This window comes from Chelonia mydas, chromosome 1 (genome assembly GCF_015237465.2).
Source record: "Chelonia mydas isolate rCheMyd1 chromosome 1, rCheMyd1.pri.v2, whole genome shotgun sequence".
In the NCBI taxonomy this organism is placed as follows: domain Eukaryota; kingdom Metazoa; phylum Chordata; order Testudines; family Cheloniidae; genus Chelonia; species Chelonia mydas.
The window spans coordinates 308,908,871-308,933,670 of NC_057849.1; the positions used below are offsets into that span (position 1 = coordinate 308,908,871).

General features: G+C 38.4%; 1 protein-coding gene across 7 annotated transcripts in view; it reads right to left on the reverse strand.

The window, feature by feature from the left end:
• Positions 1-778: 778 nt before the first annotated feature.
• Positions 779-24,800, reverse strand: part of ZNF800 (zinc finger protein 800) — a 31,185-nt gene continuing 7,163 nt past the window's right edge. For 3 of the 7 annotated variants that reach the window (XM_037888998.2, XM_043550483.1, XM_043550481.1), the window contains exons 4-6: positions 16,397-16,540; positions 3,711-5,397; positions 779-2,437 (exon numbers count right to left, since the gene is read on the reverse strand). In XM_037888998.2, the coding sequence (XP_037744926.1) occupies position 2,437; positions 3,711-5,397; positions 16,397-16,540 (1,832 nt within the window). In that variant the 3' untranslated portion in view covers positions 779-2,436. Of the gene's footprint in view, positions 5,398-11,257; positions 11,307-16,396; positions 16,541-24,800 lie in introns of those variants that run through there. The other 4 variants (XM_037888996.2, XM_037888995.2, XM_037888997.2 and 1 more) reach the window with 2 other exon arrangements.

Consider the following 24,800-nt stretch of genomic DNA (forward strand, 5'->3'; position numbering starts at 1 on the left):
ATATATATGGACCAAGGGTGGAGATCTGTTATGTGTGGCTTACCTTTAGAAAAGATGTAATTCCACTTTCAAGTATCTCAGCAGCAGACTTTAAATTTAGCCAAGATGGAGTCAGTAGAAATACTAGAATTACCTGAGTAACCCCCACCTACCTATCACCACTCCTGCATTTTATTTTCCTAATCTTAACACAGAGAGATCTAAGAATAGGTGCTAGGGAGCTGGACACGTAAGGGCAACCAACTTTTTAATTTATTAAAATCATAAGCAAACAGTAGGGGTTCTCTGTGCACATTCTAACCAAATGAAAATGGGTAACTGTTACAAAATACCCACATGCATCCGACGAAGTGAGTATTCACCCATGAAAGCTTATGCTCCAATACGTCCGTTAGTCTATAAGGTGCCACAGGACTCTCTGCCTCTTCTACAGATCCAGACTAACACGGCTACCCCTCTGATAACGGTTACAAAAGCCTCTGTCATTCTTTAATATAAAAATAAGGATCTTAAAAAAAAATTATATTCAGTCTTTCTGAGCACCAGTATTTGATTCACAACACTATTAACAAGGACTATAACATTAAATTTTGCTTAACTAAAATCAAGACAAGGATTTTTGTCACTTGTAAAAACTAAGATTAGACAATGATTTCTTAATTACATAATGGAGATCATTATAAGTGTAGAAGAAAAGGGTTCACTCCAACTGCTAAGTTTCTCATAAGGCAAAAAGTATTTTTAATTCCAGTGGAATAATACAACAAACCAGACCCAATGATAGAGAAATAAAGTTTATAGAAATGCAGATGTTGAAGTGTAGCTGCTGGTAGTAACTGAATTTGTTTGACTGAAGAAAAGCATTCCAGTTTCACTAGAATACACCTTTTGTCTAAGCACACTTTGTTAAAGTAACTTCCAGTCTGATTTATTTCCAAATACAGTACATTTATCCAAACAAGAGCATGTACATTCAATATAGAACATTTCCAGCAACAGTTACAGTCCAGTTCCCATTCACAGTGTATTTTTTTTAGTGCAAAGCACTAAAAAGGCCAAACATTTTTTATCCATAAAAGCATTTTTTTTAATTCATGACCTTGTGATCAACATTTTTAGATTATTTTTAATACAAAAAGTATATATGACAAGGCACCTCCCTAAGCAAGAGAGCGAACCTATATAAAAACATGGTATTTCTTCTGATGTACAGTACCTTTCAAATTGTGGCAATTTGACACAAATCACTAAACAAAATATCTTCTAAAAAGTAAAAAAACATTGATGCACAGAAGCCTGCCAAGATTTTCATAATGGTAGGTGTGCTACTGTTTTGCTAAAATCTTGATTATAAAATAAAATAGACAAAAGGATCAGTAAGCATTTTGCAAATCCTACAATAAAGTCAAGTGCTACCTAAAGTGGTCATTTAAGATCTTGCGAGAAAAAAATATTCTGAGTTTCTCTCACACTATCCTCCCTTTTATTAATATTTAAAGAAATAAAACTAGCATTATAAGAAGTGGTTGTGCATGGATTGTCTGTGTCTATAAAACATCAGAAAATATTCACTACCTTCATATTAACATTAGTGTGTTTTTTTAAAACAATAACTGAAAAATTAACTGCAACTATCATTAAAGTGCTTGTGTATAAAATTTAAACACAAAATTAAAGAATATGGAATAGGGAATGTGGGTGTTTCTGTAAACTTCCTAAATGTTTACAAATGAAATGCTGTCCTGTGAACCATGCATGGAAAAATAAAGTATTGGCAATATCTCTGCAGCAACTTTAGTACAGTGAAATTCAGTACACCCCAAAGTTGGGAAATTAGTCAAACTGAACAAACTGAAGTTATGACAATTACTAAAAATTAGAACAATTCAGCCAATATACACTAATATGGTGTTTGCTCTTATACATTCATTTGTAATAAATTTAAAACAGTACATAACAAAGCAAAGGTTTGCCAGCCAAGTAGAATACCACATAAGAAGTCACAGAATTGGTTCATCAGCATTAGCAGTACGAAGGCCAGTATCTGTGGTGACCTCTCAAGTTGATTTCCTAAATGAAAATAAGTTTTCTTCCCCAAAATGCTTTTTGTAAAGAGTTTTTTTTATTTTTAAAGCACAAAAAGTTCACTTTCTATTGATAACTTTGCTGAACTGCATAGAGACAAGGGTAGTTAACTAGTCTATAGATGCATGTTGTGCATTGCAAGTCAACAGTTACCTGACAGTGTTGGGATGAGGCACTGTCATATAACAAGCTATGAGAATAGTTATTAATTTAGTAAGCAAACAATAGTTTATGGAAGTATTTCCTCATTTTTCTTATGGTACCATTTTCAAGATATTAGTGGTTCTAACACCAAATTAAAGTCTTTCCACTCAAATGAACTCCAAACTTTCCGTACATCACTTGAAGTTATCTGAGGAGAAATGGGAATAAATTAATATTTTGAGTTGACCAATACAACTTGTTTTCTAGTTATACAACAATGAAATCATTTTTAAATACAAGGTGGTACCTAAAATTTACCACAAACAAAAAATTTAAAAACGCTCTCTTCCTCAGACAAGATTACTGTAATTTTAAGAAAACCCAGCTCATTATTAAGTTGCATTTTCTTTAGCAGAAAGTGGTTACTAAACCACTGAAAACCCACCTACGTATGCCTGACTGGTAATCCACTGCAGAAGGTGAACCAAGACAGAGTTGCCTTCGGGAAGAGAGCACTTCTGAGTTGAGGTCAATAGCAGGTACAGGACAAGGCATATGTATTTAGCCTTATTTTCACTTAACAGGTATTTGTTATAAGGAGAGAGTTCCAAAGTAATAATTTAAAGACTACTACTCTCCGCCCCCCCGCCCGGCATGCCTGTTTTTATTACAAATCTCTGCAATATCCAAAAAGCCTTCAGGTAAAAACTATAATGATTCTGATATCTAAAATGGCCATCTATAGGTTATTTCCATTTAACTAAGATACAATATTTTATTAGAAGACTACCTCTGTGTCACCATTTTTTATTTGAAGCAGGAATTCAGAAAAACAGTAAGTCATCACGATAAAGAAAAAAACATCCAAATTTAAGGCCCTATCCTTGAAACTCTTACTCATGCAAAGAGATGTTTTTAGGATTATACCAAGATGTTGGGAAGGTGAAGGAAACTTAATAGAGTAAGTTAAAAGAAAAATAATACAGTTTACTGCTGGCTGATCATTCCAAGTTAGATGTAGAGATTTATTTACTCTGCTGTAATTTACTTTTACATCAGCTATAAAAGTCCCATAATATTTTTGTAACTATCCTACAAATGTGTACATTAGCAGGATAAACCATGTGAACAAGTACCAAACAAGTGCAAAACTAATTGTAAAATGTCTACTGTAAACATAAGCCAATATAAATTGATTTTTATAATATTTAAAACAGTTTAGAAGAACTGTACAGCCTAACTGTATTAGGTTGCAACTTCCTGCAGAAGAAAAACAATTTAGAAATTGACTTGTCTGCAAGCCACTGAAAACATTTTACTGAAGAGGCAAATGAGATACAAAAGTAATGTGGCTATCTCCCACATCATCAAGTCTATTGAAAAGTATCTGTTCAGGCAACAAAATAATAAAATTTGGGGAGGGGGCGTGTTTTTTGTTTTGTTTGTTTTTAAATAAAGGCAAAACACTAGCTGTTTCTCACCAGACAAGAGCTTTTGATCTTGTACTTCTGCCTTTGGTTTTGTTTTCTTCTGGTGAATGAGATGCATTTGCCTTGTGAGTTTTCTTATGATGTTCTAGAAAGGTCTTTTTGGCAAATGCCTTTCCACATTTATTGCATCTGTGAAGAGAAAAGTTTTTTGTGACTTTTACTTCTATGCCAACATCAGCTCCTTCAAACTTTTTACTCGGTGAGTTACAGGTGACATCCTGTTTTGAACCAATCTGTCTTGCTTCATCCCTCTGAGGGCCTCTTTTTGCCACCTTATTTAGAACAAAATCAATAGGCTTTTTTATTGCTCTGATTTCTAAACTTGCAGTTATTTTACCAAGGTAACGTGATGACTTTTTATGAACTACAGTTATATGCCTTATCACATCACGTTTGCGACGTGTTTCGTAAGTGCAGAGAGGACACCTGTAGAATTTAACATAAATGTTATTTCCATCTGTGTGCAACTCAATGTGTTTTGTCAAGTTCTGTTTAGAAGTAAATTGACGTTTACACAGTTTACAGTAAAGCTGCTTGAAGTCAAAGCCAGCTGAAAGTTTTGGCTTCCTTGTTTTTTGCTGGCCACCTGCAGCAGATGGATTGGTTGATTTAGGGGTTTCAAGGTCTCGTTTAACTTTATTTTTCTGTGCTGCCGGTGTGTTCTTTTTCTCATTTGAATGACTTGTTCCCTTTAATTCATTCTGTGGAGAAAGGGTGATGGAAGGGGTTGAAGATTCTACAGAATCTGCTGGTTCAACTTTTACTTTTATTTCCGTGCCGTTGGCAGTATTATTGGGTCCTTTCTCTCTTTTAGAGTTCTTTCCGGAAAGCGTTATCTTGTGAACAATTTGCATGTGCCTTTTAAGCATTATTTGTGAACTATATTTTCTCTTGCACAGAAGGCATTTGCATGCAGTTAAATTGTATTCAGCCTTCGACGAAGACTTTTGTTTTCGGGTCTTAAAAGATTTTTTAGCAGAAACTGTATCCAAGAACAAAGGTTGCCCAGGCTTTGTAGCTATATCAGGAGTAATGGAATCCCTCCTTAACCCCCTATGAACTTCATCAAAATGCCTCCTTACATTGGCTTTTGTAGCAAATGATTTATAACATACAGGACAACTTCTACCTAATGTTACAAGCACATTCTTATTTCGTCCTTTTGTGGAGCGCTGATTTGGTTTCTTTTTCGTTTCTATGTACTTCTTTAATTCTTCCATCTTTTTTTTGTGTACTTTTCTAATGTGCCGACGTACACTACGTCTGGAATGAAATTCTTTTCTACACAGACAACAAATCAACTGGTGGCCAAAATCAGAATTATCAGAAGAGTCCAATTCAGGATTTAATGCTGGAGGTTGTTCGTCAGGAGCAGGCATTACATTTATTACAGCATCAGCAGGTGGCGACTCTAAAGTTTCTGTATCGGGAGTTGAAACAGTTTTGGGCTGCTCAGTGGTAGGTTCCTGTATTTGTAATGGATCTTGATCAGGACTACTGCTAATCTCAATATTCTCTTCTGGATTGTCAGTCCTTGAAACATACTGAAACACAGCATTCTGATTTGTTTCTATAGGTTCTAGCTTAATTACATATTCTTGTTTGTCCACTCTAGGATAAATGGCTTCCAGGAGATTATTTACAGCTTGGCTTTGTTTATCATTGACATCTGGGAGGTCTGTAGAAACAAAAGGTTATTGTTTAATCATCTAGAAATCTCAAATTGTTTGAATTTTGGCCTAATCATTGAATTATGTGCCCACAAATTTTGTTTTTAACTCAAAGTTCATGTCTGTACTACCTTCCAACAATTGCTATAATTACATCCAGCCTAACTGGGGAGGCTTAAATCTTGCTTAATTTGCCAACTAAACCACCAGTTACCATTTCCAGTAGTGGATTTTCTCTGGATAATCAACAAATATTTTTATTACATCAGGGTAAATGTCCTTAGAATTATTAAGGAACTTAGTTTACCTCAGAGATTAACTCCTTCTGGTACACTTAAACTGGCAGCCCCCCACTTTAAGATGTCCTTTGTATCTGTAATGAATTTCTTTTCTAGGAAAACAACAAACCAACTACTGGCCAAAGTCAAAATTATCAAGATGCAACACCTGACCTTGTTCTTCATGAGTGTTACCTAGTGTACAATATCATTAGGGAAAACTTTTCCTGGGGCTAGAGGTAGAGTAGTCTCAATGAAGGACCTGCAACTCTGGATGTTACTTCTCCCTGCCTCCCTTCACCCCACAACTTTGTCCATCAGATTCCAGATGTACTGACCTTTTAGGACACACTACAAGGCCTATACAACCGTAAGCTTTCCATAAGGGAACAACATAAATAGGGTACGAGGATGAAAGGAGAATTTCATTTGTGGTGGGTTGGGAGTTTCATTGGCAGAAAGAACTTTTTATAAAATGGGTAGTGCCTAGAGTGCTAGATGGGTGCTTGGTAAATTGAAATAGATATACATAAAACAGAAATTCGATCAGCACTTTTCAAAATAACCTTAATATGATTAGCGTTCAGATCATTTAAATCTGTGTAAACAAATCAAAAATTGTTTTATTAAGCTACTTTAAAATTTACTTTAAATGTTTCAATTTTAAACAGCTATATTAATATTAAAATAACTTGCAATGGAAAGGTCAAGGCAGCATAAGGTGTTTTAAGTTCGGATGAAATTTTGTTTGTAGATATTTATGACAGACTAAAAAGGATAATTATTGATCCACCCCTCCAAGTGAAATTAGTTATATGTTCAATTTATAACGAGCCCTCAACCAATTAACAAAATACTCCTCGTATGTTCCTCAAAATCCATTATCCTGAAAGTCTTACTGAATCACCAAAACAAAATTAAGAACTGGACACATTTTCCCTGCAATTCTATTATTTTCAGGATATATTAATATCTGCATATGACAGTATATTAGATTATAAACTACCTCTAAAGATGTTTTTAAAAAGAGTTGTCAATAACCTTACAGTTAACTAGAGATAAAGCTCTATTAGATCATCCAGACAAGATGCAAGTTACAGTTCTTGATATAGCATGTGGACATTAAACCAATACTACATTTCTCGGTCTCTCTCAAATCCATTGACTAGCTAACACCTTTCCTAAAAACAATCAGTCAATCGATTGGCTAAAATGGCTGGTTATGAAAAGAGACCAGAATAAAATGGCTCTCTGAAGCCTATACTCTGAGGTAATAGCAGAGCAACTTGCCTCCATCAATTCCCGAAACCTACTAAGCTCCCCCCGCAAAAAACAGATCAAAGTTGCAGAGGATAGATTCTCTAAGAAAATCCGAAAATGTAAAGATACCTCACTCAGAAGACTGTTTCTGGCAGTGTGGTGGGATACATGGCAGCCAAATCAGGCAGAAATGCCAGGGCTGAAAAAAATCAAATTGCTTCCGAAGCAGACATTCTGGAGATGACCTCAGAGTACAATTCCATCAGAGATGGTATCACAACCAAGCTTTTTGCAGTCAAGAAGGAAGTTACTGACTTGGAATAGTGAGCCCTATGCTAGAGACTGGCCTAAGAGAAGCAAGTGAGAGTAGGTCTACAGTGCAATTAGATACCCACACATGGCTGGCCTGTGCCAGCTGACTCAGACTAAGGGGCTGTTTAAGTGCTGAGTAGACTTCTGGGCTCAGGCTGGAGCCTGGGCTCTAGGACCCTGCAAGGTTGCAGGGTCCCAGACCTTGGGCTGCAGCCCAAGGCCAAAAGTCTAGGCTGCAATTAAAGAGCCCCTAAGCCCAAGCCAGCTGGTGTGGGCTAGCCACGGATGTCTAAATGCAGCATAGACATACACAGAGGGCAGAGCTAGAGCAGAGAGTTATTCTGCTTATAGTGGATTACTCAGAAAACAGAGTGAGAAGGATCATCAGAATTAAGGAACTGCCTGAAAATGCTGAAGGAGAAAACCCAATCTGGTACGTAAAAAGTTTAATTGTGGAGTCATTACAGCTGAGCTGTCTGTAAGAGGTAAAGGTGGAGAAAGCACACAGGGCACTACACCCCCCTTCCTGCCCTTCCCCCCACAGGCCTCATAATAAATAAATAATAAACCCAGAGACCTAATGCTGAAATGTTGCAATTATCAGCAGAAAAATTTAATTATGAAAAGAAGTCAGAGCATTCAGAGTTCAAACTCAAGGGCCATGATCTCTCTGCCCTAACTTTAAAAAAGAAAAAAAGCAGCACTGGGAAAATTACAGCAGCACTCAGCAGGGCAGATATCCACTGCAAAAGGTGATTCCCACTTAGCTTTCAAAAATCAGTATTATAAGACTTTAAACAAGGAGAAAGTACATTCAAGATGCTTGGGATAGAAATCCAAATCTCAAATGTACAAGACGACTCTCCAGAGTATCAGACTAACAGCCGTGTTAGTCTGTATTCGCAAAAAGAAAAGGAGTACTTGTGGCACCTGTAGCTCACGAAAGCTTATGCTCAAATAAACTGGTTAGTCTCTAGGGTGCCACAAGTCCTCCTTTTCTTTCTCCAGAGGTAGTAACTACAGATAAGCCACTGAAAAACCCTTGGCAAATGGTAAAACCCAGGAAAAGGGAATTAGGAAAAGAAAAAACATACGACTCTAGAGACCATACTGGCAATGGCAGAAGTGAAACTGAACAAAAGAACTCTGATACTAGAGGAGTAACCTAAAGACTAACCCGATTTCCTGGGAGTCACCAGGAATGACCAATTGAACAGTAATTATGTTAACATTACAAAGAAAACAGTATGAAGTATGCTTTAATTGAGATGATCAGTAATACTGTGTTCTGCATTTTAAAACAGACCAGGAGTGGACAAACCATGGCTTGTGAGCCATATCTGGCACTTTTACAGTAAAAGTGCGGCTTGTGGGGTCCCCCACTCCCCCACATTTTCCACCTAATAGAGTGGGAGCAAAGCTTGGGGCTTCTGCCCTTTGGCGGAGTGGTGGGGCTAGGGCAGGGATCAGCAACCTTTGGCACACAGCCCATCAGGGTAAGTCCCTAGCGGGCCGGGCCGGTTTCTTTACCTGCCGCATCTGCAGGTTTGGCTGATCGCAGCTCCCACTGGCAGTGGTTTGCTGCTCCAGGCCAATGGGGGCTTCGGGAAGCGGCATGGGCCGAGGGATGTGCTGGGTGGTTTTTTCACACCCCTGAGCAACATAAGTTGCATCAACTTAAGCAGTAGTGTAGACGAACCCAAAGGTGCAGGGATGCATATTCACATGAAGTGGAGCCCCACAGGGACGCTCCTCGAACAACTTTCTGTTTCGAGTCCTGTCCTATAAAGGACCCCCAGTTCCTTAAATAGATAACTGCTCTTTACACCAGCAGAAGAGCAGCTGTGCAAGTAATGGGGTTAAATCTCCCATTGAATTAAAAAATTGCTTAGTCTCCACCTGTAATTTTTGCACTGGCCATCGAGTCTTTTGCTCAGCGGATAAGAAACAAGGAATTCACTGCAGGAATGAAACCTGTAGGAGCACATAATAAAATAGCACTCTGTGCAGATGATGTAATAATTTTATTTAAACCAAATACTTCCCTAAAATTAGTTTCTAACGAAGTCCAGGACTTTGGGAAAGCATCTGGATTTAAAACAAATTTGCCAGACTCTGAAAAGTCACACCTCCAGAAAACATGTAGGTACAAATGGACAACAAATGCTATAAAATATTTGTGTGGAACATTGGTGTAGAGGGTTTCTACATCGATAGTGGCCAGGATGGTGTTTTCAGGAAGATCACCGATGGATTGTAGTTTCCTCAGGAAAAATGCTCTATCAAGCATTCGTACAACTACAATACCCACCTGCTGAAGTGAACAAACAGATTGACAGAGCCAGAAGAGTACCCAGAAGTCACCTACTACAGGACAGGCCCAACAAAGAAAACAACAGAACGCCACTAGCCATCACCTTCAGCCCCCAACTAAAACCTCTCCAACGCATCATCAAGGATCTACAACCTATCCTCAAGGATGATCCCTCACTCTCACAGATCTTGGAAGACAGGCCAGTCCTTGCTTACAGGCAGCCCCGCAACCTGAAGCAAATACTTACCAGCAACCACACACCACAACCACTAACCCAGGAACCTATCCTTGCAACAAAGCCCGTTGCCAACTGTGTCCACATATCTATTCAGGGGACACCATCATAGGGCCTAATCACATCAGCCACACTACCAGAGGCTCGTTCACCTGCACATCTACCAATGTGATATATGCCATCATGTGCCAGCAATGCCCCTCTGCCATGTACATTGGTCAAACTGGACAGTCTCTACGTAAAAGAATAAATGGACACAAATCCGACGTCAAGAATTAACACATTCAAAAACCAGTTGGAAAACACTTCAATCTCTCTGGTCACTCGATTACAGACCTAAAAGTGGCAATTCTTCAACAAAAAAACTTCAAAAATAGACTCCAACGAGACAATGCTGAACTGGAATTAATTTGCAAACTGGATACAATTAATTTAGGCTTGAATAGAGACCGGGAGTGGATGGGTCATTACACAAAGTAAAACTATTTCCCCATGTTTATCCCCACCCCGCCCCACCCCCCACTGTTCCTCAGACGTTCTTGTCAACTGCTGGAAATGGCCCACCTTGATCATCACTACAAAAGGTTCCTCCCTGCTCGTAATAGCTCACCTTAAGTGATCACTCTCCTTACAGTGTGTATGGTAATACCCATTGTTTCATGTTCTCTATGTATATAAATCTCCCCACTGTAGTTTCCACTGAATGCATCCGATGAAGTGAGCTGTAGCTCACAAAAGCTTATGCTCAAATAAATTTGTTAGTCTCTAAGATGCCACAAGTACTCCTTTTCTTTTACAGGATGTTAGAATTTATATGGAATAAGAACAGACCAAAGAGTAAGATACTTTATACAGTTCCATTAAACAGGGTGGACTACCTGTCCCAAATAATCTACAGTACTATCGAGCCGGCCAGCTCAAAGCAGTAATGGACTGGGGACACTTTAACCAAGCCAACACTGGGTCTTTATTGAACAAGAAAATTGCAGCAGTGTAGACATCGCTAGGCTCCCTGGCTTAATGAAAAAACCACACCTTCCAGAAATGTATACACATTCTTTAGCAAAGGTTACTCTACAGGTTTGGACTAGAATTAGAGGTAAGAAATTATTTTCCCTCGCCAATAATCCTGATCTTAACCCACATCGCAAATCAGAGAACTTCAAAAATTGGAGAAGCCATGGAATACACACGGTTGGCCAGCTACACAGTAAAGAAACTCTTCTAACTTATTTAGAGATCAAAACTAACTTTAACTGGTCTGCTCTCCCCTGGTACCAGTACTTTCAAGTCAGGCATTCTAACTTTCTGTATAAAACAGGTTTTCAAGAAAGTGAACTTTAATGACATCTGGTCAATAGAAAACAAAACACATAACTAATTTCTATCAATCTTTGCAGACATCTTTCCCAACAAAAAAAAAGTTCATATATGACAGCTAGGAGAAGGACCAGTTTAGACAAAATTACCATAGAGAAATGCTGTTTGATCTGGAAAAGAGGACAAGACAACCTCAGTCTGTAACATAAAAAAAGAAAATGTCTTTAAGGTACTATTTCACACCGCTCAGGTTCAAAAATGAATATCGACTGAATGGTGATTAATATAGAAACTGTGATGAAAGGGGAGATATTTATGCATATATGGTCAACATGTCCAGTCATTAGAAAGTACTGGGATTCAGTCCCTAAGTAGGACCACTTAAATTGCAAAGAAATCACAGTTTTCAGAGGTTGGTCATGGCATAAATGGCAAATTTTGAAAGTGTGTTACACATCCATAAAATTTGCTATTTATGCCTGACCAACCCACGAAAAACATGTGATTTCTCTTCAGCATTTCTCAAGTTAGGGGTCCCGACCCTTTTAAGGGGTCACGGTATCGCCACCCTTACTTCTCTCCCTGCTGCAGGCAAGTGGCACAGCCTTCAGAGCTGGGTGGCTGGAGATCAGATTTCATGGGGGAGACCATATTTCACAGTCCGTGACACGATTTTCATGGCTGAAAATTTGGTAGACCCCTATCCATAACTAAATATCATGAAGTGTTGGATATTTATTACCAAATAATCCTTTGGTAATCCTCTTAGGGCTTCCTAATGAAAATGGTGACAAAAGAGAAAATGAAGAATTAATATCTCATCTTCTAATAGCTGCTTGGCTACTGGTAGCCTCTTATTGGAAAAAGAAAAATAGCTCAACCACAGAGGAATGGTTTAAAAAAAAAAAAAAAATAAGGGAGGCTGTGTTTATGGAAAAGTTAACACACCAATTATGTACCCAGCAAAAGAGAAGGGGGTGGGGGAGACAGATGGATATTTAGATATCTGGTTACATTTTATTCAATATTTCAAGTACATTCAACCTGCAAAAAAAACAAACAAAAATGAAAAACAGCACTCCTGCCGATTTTTTTTTTTTTTAAATAGTAACATTTGCTAGACAAGCCTGGTCTGTTATATGTGTACAGAGATTTCACTCAGTTTGATCAAACCATGAGAATCAACACACAGGTGTTGCAACGATGCTCAATCTGTAACGCAGTAACACCCCGTTAAACAGAAAGATCTGATGACTATATTCCTCATTAAACAAAAGCTAATTGTTGTAATGATTGTTTTGTTTCTGATATTTGCATGGCAAGGATTTGTAAACTCATTAAAACTTTGTAAATTAATAGATTTTAAAAATAGCTGGTTGAAGGTTCACAGATGCTTTGCATTTTTATTACACCTTCATACTCACAACAGCAGCTTTTAAAGTTTGTTTAAAAATTGAGGCTGTTCATATGTATACCTATAAAATGAAACAGGGACTCAATCTATTTAATAGAGTTAAATATACTACACAAAAAAGGTTGTCAATAGCGCTTGCTTTTCCTTGGACAGTAAGTGTGGTAGTCTTTTGCTTGGACAGTTTGTTTTGTTTCAGTGGGATAACAAACAGTTGTAGATAGAATGGCAGAGATAAAATTAAAGTTAATCTGATTTACACTTTTCTAACATTAAAATCAACACGATCACAAAAACCTTACACATGCTGACTTCCTCGGTATTGATGGGTCAAGAGAAAATTTAAAATACTGTATCTTACGGATGTATACTTTTCTTCTCATACTTTCTCACTGATTTCACTTGCATGCAAGGATTCAGATTAAGAAATTTGTCAGTTTATGAAGATCTCTGCATATGAATTTAAGTAACATTGTAGACACTGTCCAAACATCGTGAAATTAGTTTCTGCATTAGGACAGAAAATTATTTTTAGTTGGTGCACAATAGGGGTCTTTCATATGCCTTTATTCATATAACATAATAGATGTCAAGGCTAACCCCCCTCCCCACCCGCAGTTAAATAGAGGACAAAACACCAAGGGCTCGACTATAGCTTTATAATCTACCCTGAATAAAGAGTGGTGAATAGCTGCATCTCAGAGCAGACCAGAAAACTAATGATGACTTAGGGTCACAATTTGTCTCTTACTCAGAGGAGGAAGTAAGTTACTTCATCCCTTTTCATGGAAAAGCTTATTCAACCCATGTGACTGACCAACTACTTTGGCCAATAATTTAAGTGGGGAGCCAAGGCTGCTCCTCCTCACCCCCTTCTTGTGGGGAGAGGAGTATCAGACAAGCAGTCACCACAAGCTTCCTAACTTCCTCAGCCACAATCTGAACAGGGACTAGTAAAGGAGGCCTTATTCCTCACTTCCTTATAGAGTCAACAAATACGGACTGTGACAATCTAGCATAAAAGGGGCTACTGGAAAAAGATTCTAAGCTTTGAAGAATATTTTCAAATATCTACATGTTTTTGAAGCATCCAACCCTGCATAGAAAAATATTCAAGAGAAACAGAAAAGCAATCCCTAAGGGCATGTCTACACAACAGTAATTACTGAGGTGGCTGATAGGTTTCAGAGTAACAGCCGTGTTAGTCTGTATTCGTAAAAAGAAAAGGAGTACTTGTGGCACCTTAGAGACTAACCAGTTTATTTGATGCATAGCATATCGTGGAAACTGCAGAAGACAAGTTTTTTCATGCAGTTGATAGATTTCCACTCCATGCGGCTAAATGCAGTGCCTTGCATAATGACAGGTTTCAGAGTAACACTACCCTCCTTCTGTCTGTGGTGCGCATCCGCACCAGGAGTGCTTCCACTGACTCAAGAGGGGCAGTGTGGGGGCCTGAGAGCTCTTCACACAGCTCTCCGACAGGAGCCAAGCTGCCCCCTGGGCTCTCATCTCCGAGAGTTGGGGACAGCCACCAGGGCTTCTCATCTCCCTGTCAGGAGTGGGCAGCAGCCACCTAAGCTTCTCGCCTTCCTGCTCAGGGGACAGCTGGGCTCCAGCTGCCTGGCTTTCTTGTTAATTTCACGGCTCCAGCATGCTCAAATTTGAGTACATCTAATATTATGCTCCTCTAAAATTTAATATCTACAAAATATTTGCCCATTACATCTAATTCAGCAAGATGGATAAGTGCAACAGAAAAAAAATGTAATCCAGGAATACTGCCAATTGCATTTGCTCAATGTGTTTTCAATTTCAGATCAGAAACTCTTGATAACATGGTTTAAAAGCATGCTCGGTAAAATATATTTTAAAAACTGATTAACTGCCAATGTTTTCACTGCTGTAAAGAATGTAGATATGATCCTTTCCCAAAAGGTTTTAATAAACTGTTAGACACATGAGCTACAAAATTTTAATAGCTCAATTCCATATAATCCTATGGATAAAAGTTGCACAGAATACAAAAATTAGATGGACGAGTCCAAAATATGTTCTTTCCTAAACTTTTCACCCTCCTCCCTTTATTTTTATCTATTTTTTTCCAGTTCAGTCCAGAAAGTATGAGAGAAAGTTAATGCCATACACTTGCATGGTAATAACAGAAATGCTTTACCCACATCTTCAGTTACTAAATGAACTTTATTAGAATAACATCAACCCATCCTTGTTACTTTAATGGAGCAGCAGGCACAAATAAAACCTCTGTGCATGAGTATAACTTTAAAAGTAAGATGGAAATGAGGAAGTAGACCATTAGCTAGTCAAAAAGGCACTGTAGGTCAATAGGTAAGGCATAAGGCAAAGACTTAAGCCTGGTCTACATTAGGAATTTATAGCTATCGCTTCGGTATAGCTACATCTCAGAAGCGTGAAAAATCCACATACCTGAGAGGGGTAGCTATGCCAACCTAACGCTCAGCATAGATCAGCACTAGCTCAATGGAAGAATTCTTCCGTCGACTTAGCTACTGCCTCTCGAGGAAGCAGATGACCTACGCCAAGGGGAGAAGCCCTTGTCAGCACGGGTAGCATCTACACTGACGCGTTACAGCAGCTCCACAGCAGCATTTTAAGTGTAGACATACCATTACGAAACCCGGGTTCTATTCCCAGCTGTCACTAACCTGTGGTGTAACACCAGGCAAGGCAATTTACCCCTCTATGCCTTCACTGCCCCTTCCATGCTTTGTCTGTCTGGGCTATTTAGGTTAACATCTCTTGGCTTCAGGAGTTTTGTAGCACCTAGAACAATGACCTGATCTCAGCTCGGGCCTCTGGGTGCTACTGTAATACACATTACTACTATTTCTAACTAAAAGGTTTTTTTAATGTTGATCTTTTCCCTTTCCCTACAGGTCACTAAACAAAGTGATTTAAAACTTGCCGTTACTCAGAGGTACTGTGTCAAGGGTCTTAGCCTATGCCAATCTAAGTTCTAGGTCTATCACATTTGTAAGTTTGTCTCCTCTACCTCCATAAGAACAAAACCAAATTCAGGTTGTCATCTGGGTATACATTATTTTAAATTAGGGTATATTTTGTCATAATATACTAATCATTTTTAACAGCAAATTATGTGTCAGGTCCATCAATAATCTTGTGTTTTTCTCACTGCACAAAGGATTGGTTGAAGGAAAATAACAAAAATCTTAAGAGTTCAAGCAACAATATGCTAACAAAAGACATGTGTAAAAGTAAAGGTGACCAACTTTTAGATCTTGAAAGTGTCCTTTTAAAATTATTAATAAAATACCACTACTTGTTCAACAATATATCAAGGCCAACATGAAAAATTACCTAATACTGTATGGCACATCACAATGCTATCAGCCCTGGCTCTAGATCCCTAAAGGAGAAATCTTCAAAATCATCATGTACAAGACCTACCCTCTTTTATATTTTCTCACTCTTTTTTCCTGTGGAAATACAGGAGTTTTCAACTACATTGAATTTCATGACTTGGCTCATGATTCTGCAAAAAACTGAACACATTCATAACTTTACTCATCCTTTGCAGAACCAAGGCCTTAAGTTGCCATGTGGCCCAAATTAATATCTTTGGAGCATCATTTGACCTCGTTCTCTGCATAAAAACTCCCATTTGACACAGAACAGTTTCAGACAGATTGAAAAAAATGAGTCTGAAAGTGACAAGCTAATAAAAGTGAAGTACTTCATTGCTTCACTGATCCTCTAATTTACCTGGTAGATTAGTTACATCTTGTTTCTGATGGTGTTTTTACATATAATATAGAAGGGAAAATTTCCTCAATTCTAGGTTGTTTGATTAAATATTTCAGTGAATAAAACTTACTGTCATCCATCTGGAGACTTGGAGGACAATAGAACTTTTTATGAGTAATTAAGTTTGGTAATCCTCTGAAGAGACTGCGGCATATTTTACATTCAAAAATGGTGTCCACGTCTTTTAACAAGATATGTTTAAGTTGTTTAGTTCCTGGAACAAAAGAAATTTTATACTTAAAATAAGGTACTTTTTTTTTTTTTAAAGTCACTATCTCATTAAAGCAAAAATATTTTCAAATCAAATAAATTTCAGTGCTAAAGCAGCAAATAATACAAGACAAAATGCCATTATCATTGTCATTTGTAAATCAGCTACACACGTTCTGGATTATTGCATAAAGACTAGGCTGAAGAAGAAAAAAAAATCAAGATTACAGATATTGTGAAAAGTAAAAGGACTATAAACTTTAAGATTAAAACCAACAGCTAAATTCAGAAAGGGAATTTTTGGTTAATGAGTTATAATTGCCTATCAGGTGGAAGGAAAGAACAGCCACCTAGTCATTTAAATCATTATTTAGCACCTTTTCAAGCTCCTCAGACAGCTCTGAGGATGTACAACAAAACACGTTCACTCAGAAAGACTGTCAAACAGGGCAGAAAATTGTAAAGAACATAACAAAATGAAAAGAGAAGAGTAGACAAATTCTAGACTTTTACATGAGGGTACCAGAGATCAATGTAGTTGCACTTATATTAGAGAGCAGAATTTGGACCCATATCTTTAGTCTGCCTATTGTCTTCCTCGCTGAAGAAAAATACAAAATTTAAGATTAGTTTTGAATTAGCACATTTTGTGTCAAGCGTAGAGTTTGTGTTTATAAGCATGCAAATGTTACACTTTAGTTTAAAAACCACATAAAGTGCAGACGTGCCTTGCTAATGTGCTCCAACCCTGACTTTTCCTGAAGAGCCAACTAAAGTGGTGAGAGAATAGTTCATGCTCCAAATCCATTCCTTCACTGGCCTCTGTGTTGAAACTGCTAACAAGAGTGCATATAGTGATGGTGGGTTTTGTAATATGGAGACTTGTCCACTACAGACTTTAGTGAGACACTGGTAAATCAAGATGGGGCTTAACTGAGTTTTTATTTCAAATTTCTTTAATATGCCAGGTCATTAAGAGAGAAGTCTCAAAAAAAAAAAATACCCAAACAAAAAAAAACCCATGAACTGGAACAAGATTACCAGTTAATGTCAATCTATTAGACGTAAAACGATAAAAACTTTACATGATTACTTGTGCTGTTGATTAATCACAGTTAACTCACGTGATTAACTCAAAAAATTAATCTCAATTAATTGCAGTTTTAATTGCACTATTAAACAATACCAATTGACATTTATTAAATATTTTTGGATGTTTTTCTACATTTTCAAATATATTGATTTCAATGACAACACAGAATACAAAATGTACAGTACTCGCTTTCTATTACAAATAGTTGCACTGTAAAAATGATAAAGAAATAGTATTTTTCAATTCACCTTATACTAGTACAGTAGTGCAATCTCTACCATGAAAGTGCAATTTACAAATGTAGATTTTTGTTACATAACTGCACTCCATAACAAAACAATGTAAAACTTTAGCGCCTACAAGTCCACTCAGTCCTACTTCTTGTTCAGCCAATCACTAAGATAAACAAGCTTGTTTACATTTCATAGAATCATAGAATATCAGAGTTGGAAGGACCTCAGGAAATCTAGTCCAACCCCCTGCTCAAAGCAGGACCAATCCCCAATTTTTTTTGCCGCAGATCCCTAAATGGCCCCCTCAAGGATTGAACTCACAACCCTGGGTTTAGCATGCCAGTACTCAAACCACTGAACTATCTCTCCCTCTCCCCTTTACGGAGACATAATGCTATCCACTTCTTATTTACAATGTCACCTGAAAGTGAGAACAGACATTCACATGGCACTTTTGTAGCCATCATTGCAAGGTATTTACGTGCCAGATATGCTAAACATTCATATGCCTCTTCATGCTTCGACCACTATTCCAAAGGACATGCTTCCATGCTGATGATGCTCGTTTAAAAAAAAAAAAAGCGTTAATTAAATTTGTGACTGAACTCCTTGGAGGAGAATTTTACGTCTACCGCTCCATGGTTTTACCCGCATCCTGCCATATATTTTGTGTTATGGTAGTCTTGGATGACGACCCAGCATATGGTTGTTTGATTTAAGAACACTTTCACAGCAGATCTGACAACACACAAAGAAGATTCTAATATCAGATTTCTAAAGATAGCTACAGCACTCGACCCAAGGATTGTGGGTTAAGAGATTTTAGCTCCCTAAGCGGGAGTCCTCCTGTTAAAAACAATTGGAGGTGTAGATACGAACCAAGGGACGCACCCCACCCATGTACTTATTCACTACACCAATACTGACTTGGACTCTCAATACATTCTATGGGTGGCATACCCAAGATCACTTATCCACTGACATTTTAAAAACTCCCACATCCCAGTCGGGGTCTATGCTGGTTATGTACTATGTATGTATCTTGTGAACCTTGTAACCGATACTTGTAATCCCTTATAACCCAAGGCTGACCCCAGATGTACAGTACCTTCCTTCTTAACTCGTGAAAATTTAACTTTAAACATTAATATTACTACCTCTTCTGAAAATATAAAACTTAGTATTAATTTATACAGAGATCAGATGCAAAGATCTATAACATCTATAGCAGCTTTGAGCAGTTGAACTAAAATAATAAAATAGCTGCCATAAACACAAAAAGTGAAACCTATAATAGTCACTGAAAGACTAACTTTGATATACATACTTAAAACAAAACAAAAGAAATTTAACCCTTGCTTTCTGCAGTGGAAGTCAAGAACTCAACAGTATTTCCTCTAGATTTAGTATAATCCAATTATTTGTAACAGTCTATAAAACTGAACAGCTGAAAATAAGATAATATACAAGTTTTTGTGTGGTTTACATATCTTCTGACAATTATGGAACTAGAAAAGAAACTTGCTATAGTCCCACAATTTAGCAGAAATACAAATGTCTTCATTAACTGACTGAAAATACCCAAAAATATTTTTGACTCAAAGATTCTTCTGCGGAGTTGTGAGCCCAGATTATCCAACTTTAGTAAAACACAAAAAAACAAACATCCGAAATGCAAGATTTTAAAGTTATGTTGATTTTTAAATTTTACAGTGTTTGATAAAAACAAGAGGTTTTTTTTTAATATGAATTGAAAAGTATATCTTGACAGTGTTTTGACCATAAGATTTTAAAGATATTCTTAACAGAAGTTAAAAGTAGATAGCACTACATGTACCATAACATCTAAGTGCTTTGAGAATTCAGACAAAGACTGTGTGATCGTAACTCAAAGCTCAAAGTCAAAGGAAAGGCTCCCTTTGACCCTAAGAGGTTGTGGACCTGGCATTATGCACACAATTATTAACTTTACACTAGGATATTATGATTTATTTAGTATTCTCATAAAACTTCTGTTTTCTACCTTAAACTATCTAAACCAGCGTTTCCCAAACTGTGTTCCGTGGAACACTGGTGTTCCACATGAGGTGAATAAGTGTTCCATGAAAGAATCTAGAATTTAATTTTGACTCTTGCACTTCATTTCTGTACTACTTTATACACGCTTTCCAGTTAGAAATTGTTAGTTCAAGTTATTTTAAATTTGTATTTTTGCTTTGTTTTGTAAAGTAAAATATATTTGAGCATAAATAAGTGCAATTTTTTAATTTGAAAACCAAATGACTACAAAATAATATTATAAGTGTTCCGTAATAGGCTAAAAAGTGTTCCATGACCAAAAAAGTTTGGGAAATGCTGATCTAAACCACAACACTTAATATCAAGGCTGGCATTGTATCTGGAGATCACCTCTGCCTATATACTGCAGTTCATATGAAATGTACTAGTGTCACTCATTGTTGAAGTCCCCAGTCAACACCATACCTACACATTGCAATTGCATCTACGTAGACAATCAAGTCACATAGGTTAATCTTTGTCTTAACCATTCAACAGGTAAGGGAAGGGCATTATGCACATCCATGAGGGAAACCAGACAGCTCTTGCCGATTGGCGCAACCCACAAGTACATGGTCTAAACTGCCTACTACGACAAAGCATGGAGTCAAAGGTCCCCACTTGTAGTTACTAGCAGCACATCTGACCATTCCACATCTGAAGCGGCTGAGCTTTACCCCAAGATGGCATGAAAGATCAAAACCAGGATGCTGGGCTGTTGGATTTGTCATGATAGGTATTAGCTACATTTGAAGCTTGAAAATAGGAATACAGCAGAACCCTGTTTATCCAATCTAATTGGGACTGGGGCCGGGGCCAGATCGGACAATCAAAAATTTGGATAATCTAGAGAATGGGAAAGTGTAAGGCTGCAGCACCATCTAGCGGCCACAGGAGTGATCACCAACTTCTGGACCTGTGTACGCTGGTTGTTCAGTTAATACAGAGAGCTGGATAATGGCGGGTCGGATAAACGGGGTTCTACCTCACTTGTGCCTGTTTCTGCCTGGCCAAGAAGCCGCTCTCAGCGTAGGTAGTGAGTGTCAGCACCTGGTCACAAGTACTGTGGTTTGGTCTGAAACTCGCATGATCTACCCAGGAGTCATGATCTACTGTTTGCAGTATTGCCATTTCTTCTTCACCTCCCCCTTCAAATGTTTTGTCCCTGTCCACCTCTGTAACATTTATCAGGCAGGTAGCAATACTATTTGAAGGAACTGGGTAATGGTGCTGTGCTGCAGGCTCCTGAGCACCACCACCAGTAACTAGGCACAAGAGGCTGAGTTAAAAATGGCAGCATTATTTCCCAGTATATTAGCTTTTAGAGAGTTTAAGACAAACCCTATTAATTATAATGTGAGTTTTCTTGTAAAGAGACAGCTGAAAAATGAAAAGAATCTTTCAAGAAAGTGCATGTAATTTTACATATTTTTATAAAATATAAATAACTTTATAAAAATCAAAGAAACTATAAAGATTAATCTACTGTGGCAATTTACTCAAGTACTTTAAAAGAATACAATTTAAAAAAACTCAAATAAACCATATAGAGACTCTTAATTAAAGATTAGTATATTAGTTAGGGACTATCTGGAGACTTTTTTTGGTCTTTGGCATCGGGGAAGACTGGCCCATAGGTTAGAGCAGCATTTCACAAACTGGGGTCCGCAGACCCTGGAGGTCCCTGAGGGTACTCTAGAAGGTCCGCAGGCCCCATTCATCAAACTCCTCTCCCTCCGGAGGTACAGCGGGACTAAGGCAGGCTCCCTGCCTGCCCTGGCTCCGCGCCACTCATGGAAACGGCCACCACGTCCCTGAGGCCCCTTGGGGTGGGGACAGAGGGGTCTCCATGAACTGCCAGCGCCCGAGCACTGACTCCGCAGCTCCCATTGGCTGGGAACTGTGGTCAATGGGAGCTTCAGGGGTGGTGCCTGCAGGCAGGGGAAGTGCACCTGGCCCCTCCTGCCTAGGGGCTACTACCAGAGAGATGTGCCAGTCACTTTCAGGAGCCACCCAAGGTAAGTGCTACACCCCAAACTCCCTCCCGCACCCCAACCCACTGCCCCAGCCCACAGCCCCTCCTGCATCCAAACTCCCTCCCAGAGCCCGCACCCCCTCCTGCACCCCAACCTCCTGCCCCAGCCTGGGGCAAGTGAGTGAGGGTGGGGGAGAGTGAGTGAAGTAGGGGGGATGGAGTGAGGGGGGAGGGAACAGGTGGGGTGGGGCCTTGGGGGGGAAGGGGTAGCATGGGGGCAGGGCCTGGGTCTGAACGGGGAGCTTGGGGGTCCCCAAAAAAATTAAAATGGGGGTCCTCAGGTTGCTGAATTTGAGAATCGCTGGGTGACAGCACTAGCCTGGGGCATGGAAGACCTGGGTTCAATTCTCTGCTCCATCAGAATTCCTGTGTGATGTTGGGCAAGTCACTTAATTTCTCTGTGACACAGTTCCCCATAATATTTCCCTACCTCACAGGGATGTTGGGAGGATAAATATATTAAAAAGTGTGAGATGCTCAGAGACTATGGTAACAGGGGCCATGCGAGTACCTAAGATATCTGCACTTTATCCACAAGTAAACAGTTCACATAAAAACATCCAGTGGAAAAAAAATATGAATGTACTTAAACTGTTGGTGTAGTAAGGCACCATACTCCAGGATCATTCGTCATACAATGCAATATCTCAGAAAAATATATGCTATAGTTAATTTCAGGATCCCAAGTCAAAAATATTGATGTAGTCAGACAGGTGTTATCGTCACATCTGTATCATCAAGATATTCTTCAAGCTGACCTAGAACGCCAAAAAAATTAACCATGGCCCACTGTAACACTTCACAGATGGGTTCCCTTCAAATAACAGTTCTAAGTTAGAATCCCTTGAATCAAATTTCTTCAAATACTTAAATATTTTTGATATACCTATTATATATTTGTAATAGCAATGATTTTTTTCTGCCATCACTTAAGCATTTTGGGGAAAAGGTATGGAAGATTGGTGAGACTTGTTTAAAAAACAATACCAACTCAGACAGAGTTCATAGCAACTTCAAACTAGAGAGAAATGTGCAAAGAATCCTTTCTGAGGGCAAGCTGTTTACCTGGATCTCATCCAGAAACAGCTGAATTTTTGCACAAAGTAGAACCATTGAGGAAACATACCTAAACATATTTGAAGGTTTCCTACATACAAAATTCCACTAAGTGCACTAATTAGTGTGGGGAGTGGGGGGGGGGGGGGATCTCCAATTTGTTAATGGCACCTGACAAAAGATTTTCTGGTCAGTGAAGGTAGCATGCTTCTACCACACTAGCAGCAGTGGAATGAAATTTACAAGGAAATAGACAATTTCACTGATACTACTGCCCAAATATGTACTATATAAGAGTGAAAATAACCAGATTCTTGTGAGTTTAACTGTAACGTTTTTGGAAACTCAACAGAAGAGAGACAACTTCCTTGCTGTTGTGGGCACACTGCAGGGGAAGAGAAAAGATCTCATCCAGCTTTATGGGAAATGGGGATGGATGCAATGACCGCTAGGCTTCTCAGGAGGAGGAAGCCTCTCAATTCCACTGAAGCATCTCCATCTTTTATATTTATTTTTGGATAGTAGGCAACTGTCAGCTTATCAAGTCCCAGTAACATTTTGAGACTATGAAACTAGCTCATCATGAAGCTTATAGAAGACTGGCAGGACTTCAGCTAGTGCAGATACCCTACTGACAAGAAGCACTGCAGTAGTCATAAGAATCACAATGTTTGTGTATCATGTATGCAATTTTATCTTTCAAAACTTCAGCAGTTTGTTCTCCTGGTATAATAGCATTCAGCATGCATACCCTTATAACAATGAGGACAAAGCCATGTGTATTTTTTAAATGTAATATTAGATTATGAAAAACTTCTATTGGAATTGCTTAGAGGGTAAAAACATCCTGCTCCCTTGCCCAATTTCCGACGAAGTGAGCTGTAGCTCGCAAAAGGTTATGCTCAAATAAATTTGTTAGTCTCAAAGGTGCTACAAGTACTCCTTTTCTTTTTGAAAGGATCAAAGGTTTCTTCCATAATGAAATGTCATTTGTTCAAAAGTGGTAACTAGTAAAACCCTAGTCAAAAGTTGTTTTTCTTTCAGACCAACTGTCTTGATGCAAATGAGAAAAGAGAGGGAAGTAAGCCATGAATTTATATGACATGCCAGTAAAGATATTCTGGAATGGCCTGGGGACAAATTACTTGAAATTAGGTCACTCTGCTACCCAAGGAGACTCCAGCTAATCTGCTTCAGGTGGGAGAAAGGCACACACAAATTTGAGGCCTTAGGCAATGCCATCCAAATGTTCCATCTTCTTATAAAAGGTCACAGATGACGTATCTCACATCCCATTTTCCCTCTGGTCACTGTATTATATGTTTCTTAAATGCAAATGAAGGGAGAATACAGAAGTCTCATCAACGACTTTTCCCCCCCAGCAGACGACAACATCCTCGTACCGAGGATAGCCAGTGATGACCACAAAGATCGGCAGGAGCTAGCAGAGCCATATTTCTTGGAAGTTACATAGTAAGAGAGATGATTCACAAGTCTTTCAATCACACACATAGCTATGTTGCCACAGATCTAAAAGGAAAATCTCTAAATAAATTTAGATTTTAGCATTAAAGAAATCTCCCAAAACTTTAACACTGGTACTGAATCTCTATGTTTTTATGCTGTGAACTATGGAAATAAAAATGTACTTTAGTACATTTCAAATGGGTCTGCCCTTGTACTGGGTCAAAGCTTTCTAACATTACCTACTGAGCATGCTCAACCAAAACTCAGTTTTTACTGTCAAATACATATATTCATTGTCATGTACTGGCACTTGTGATGGAGT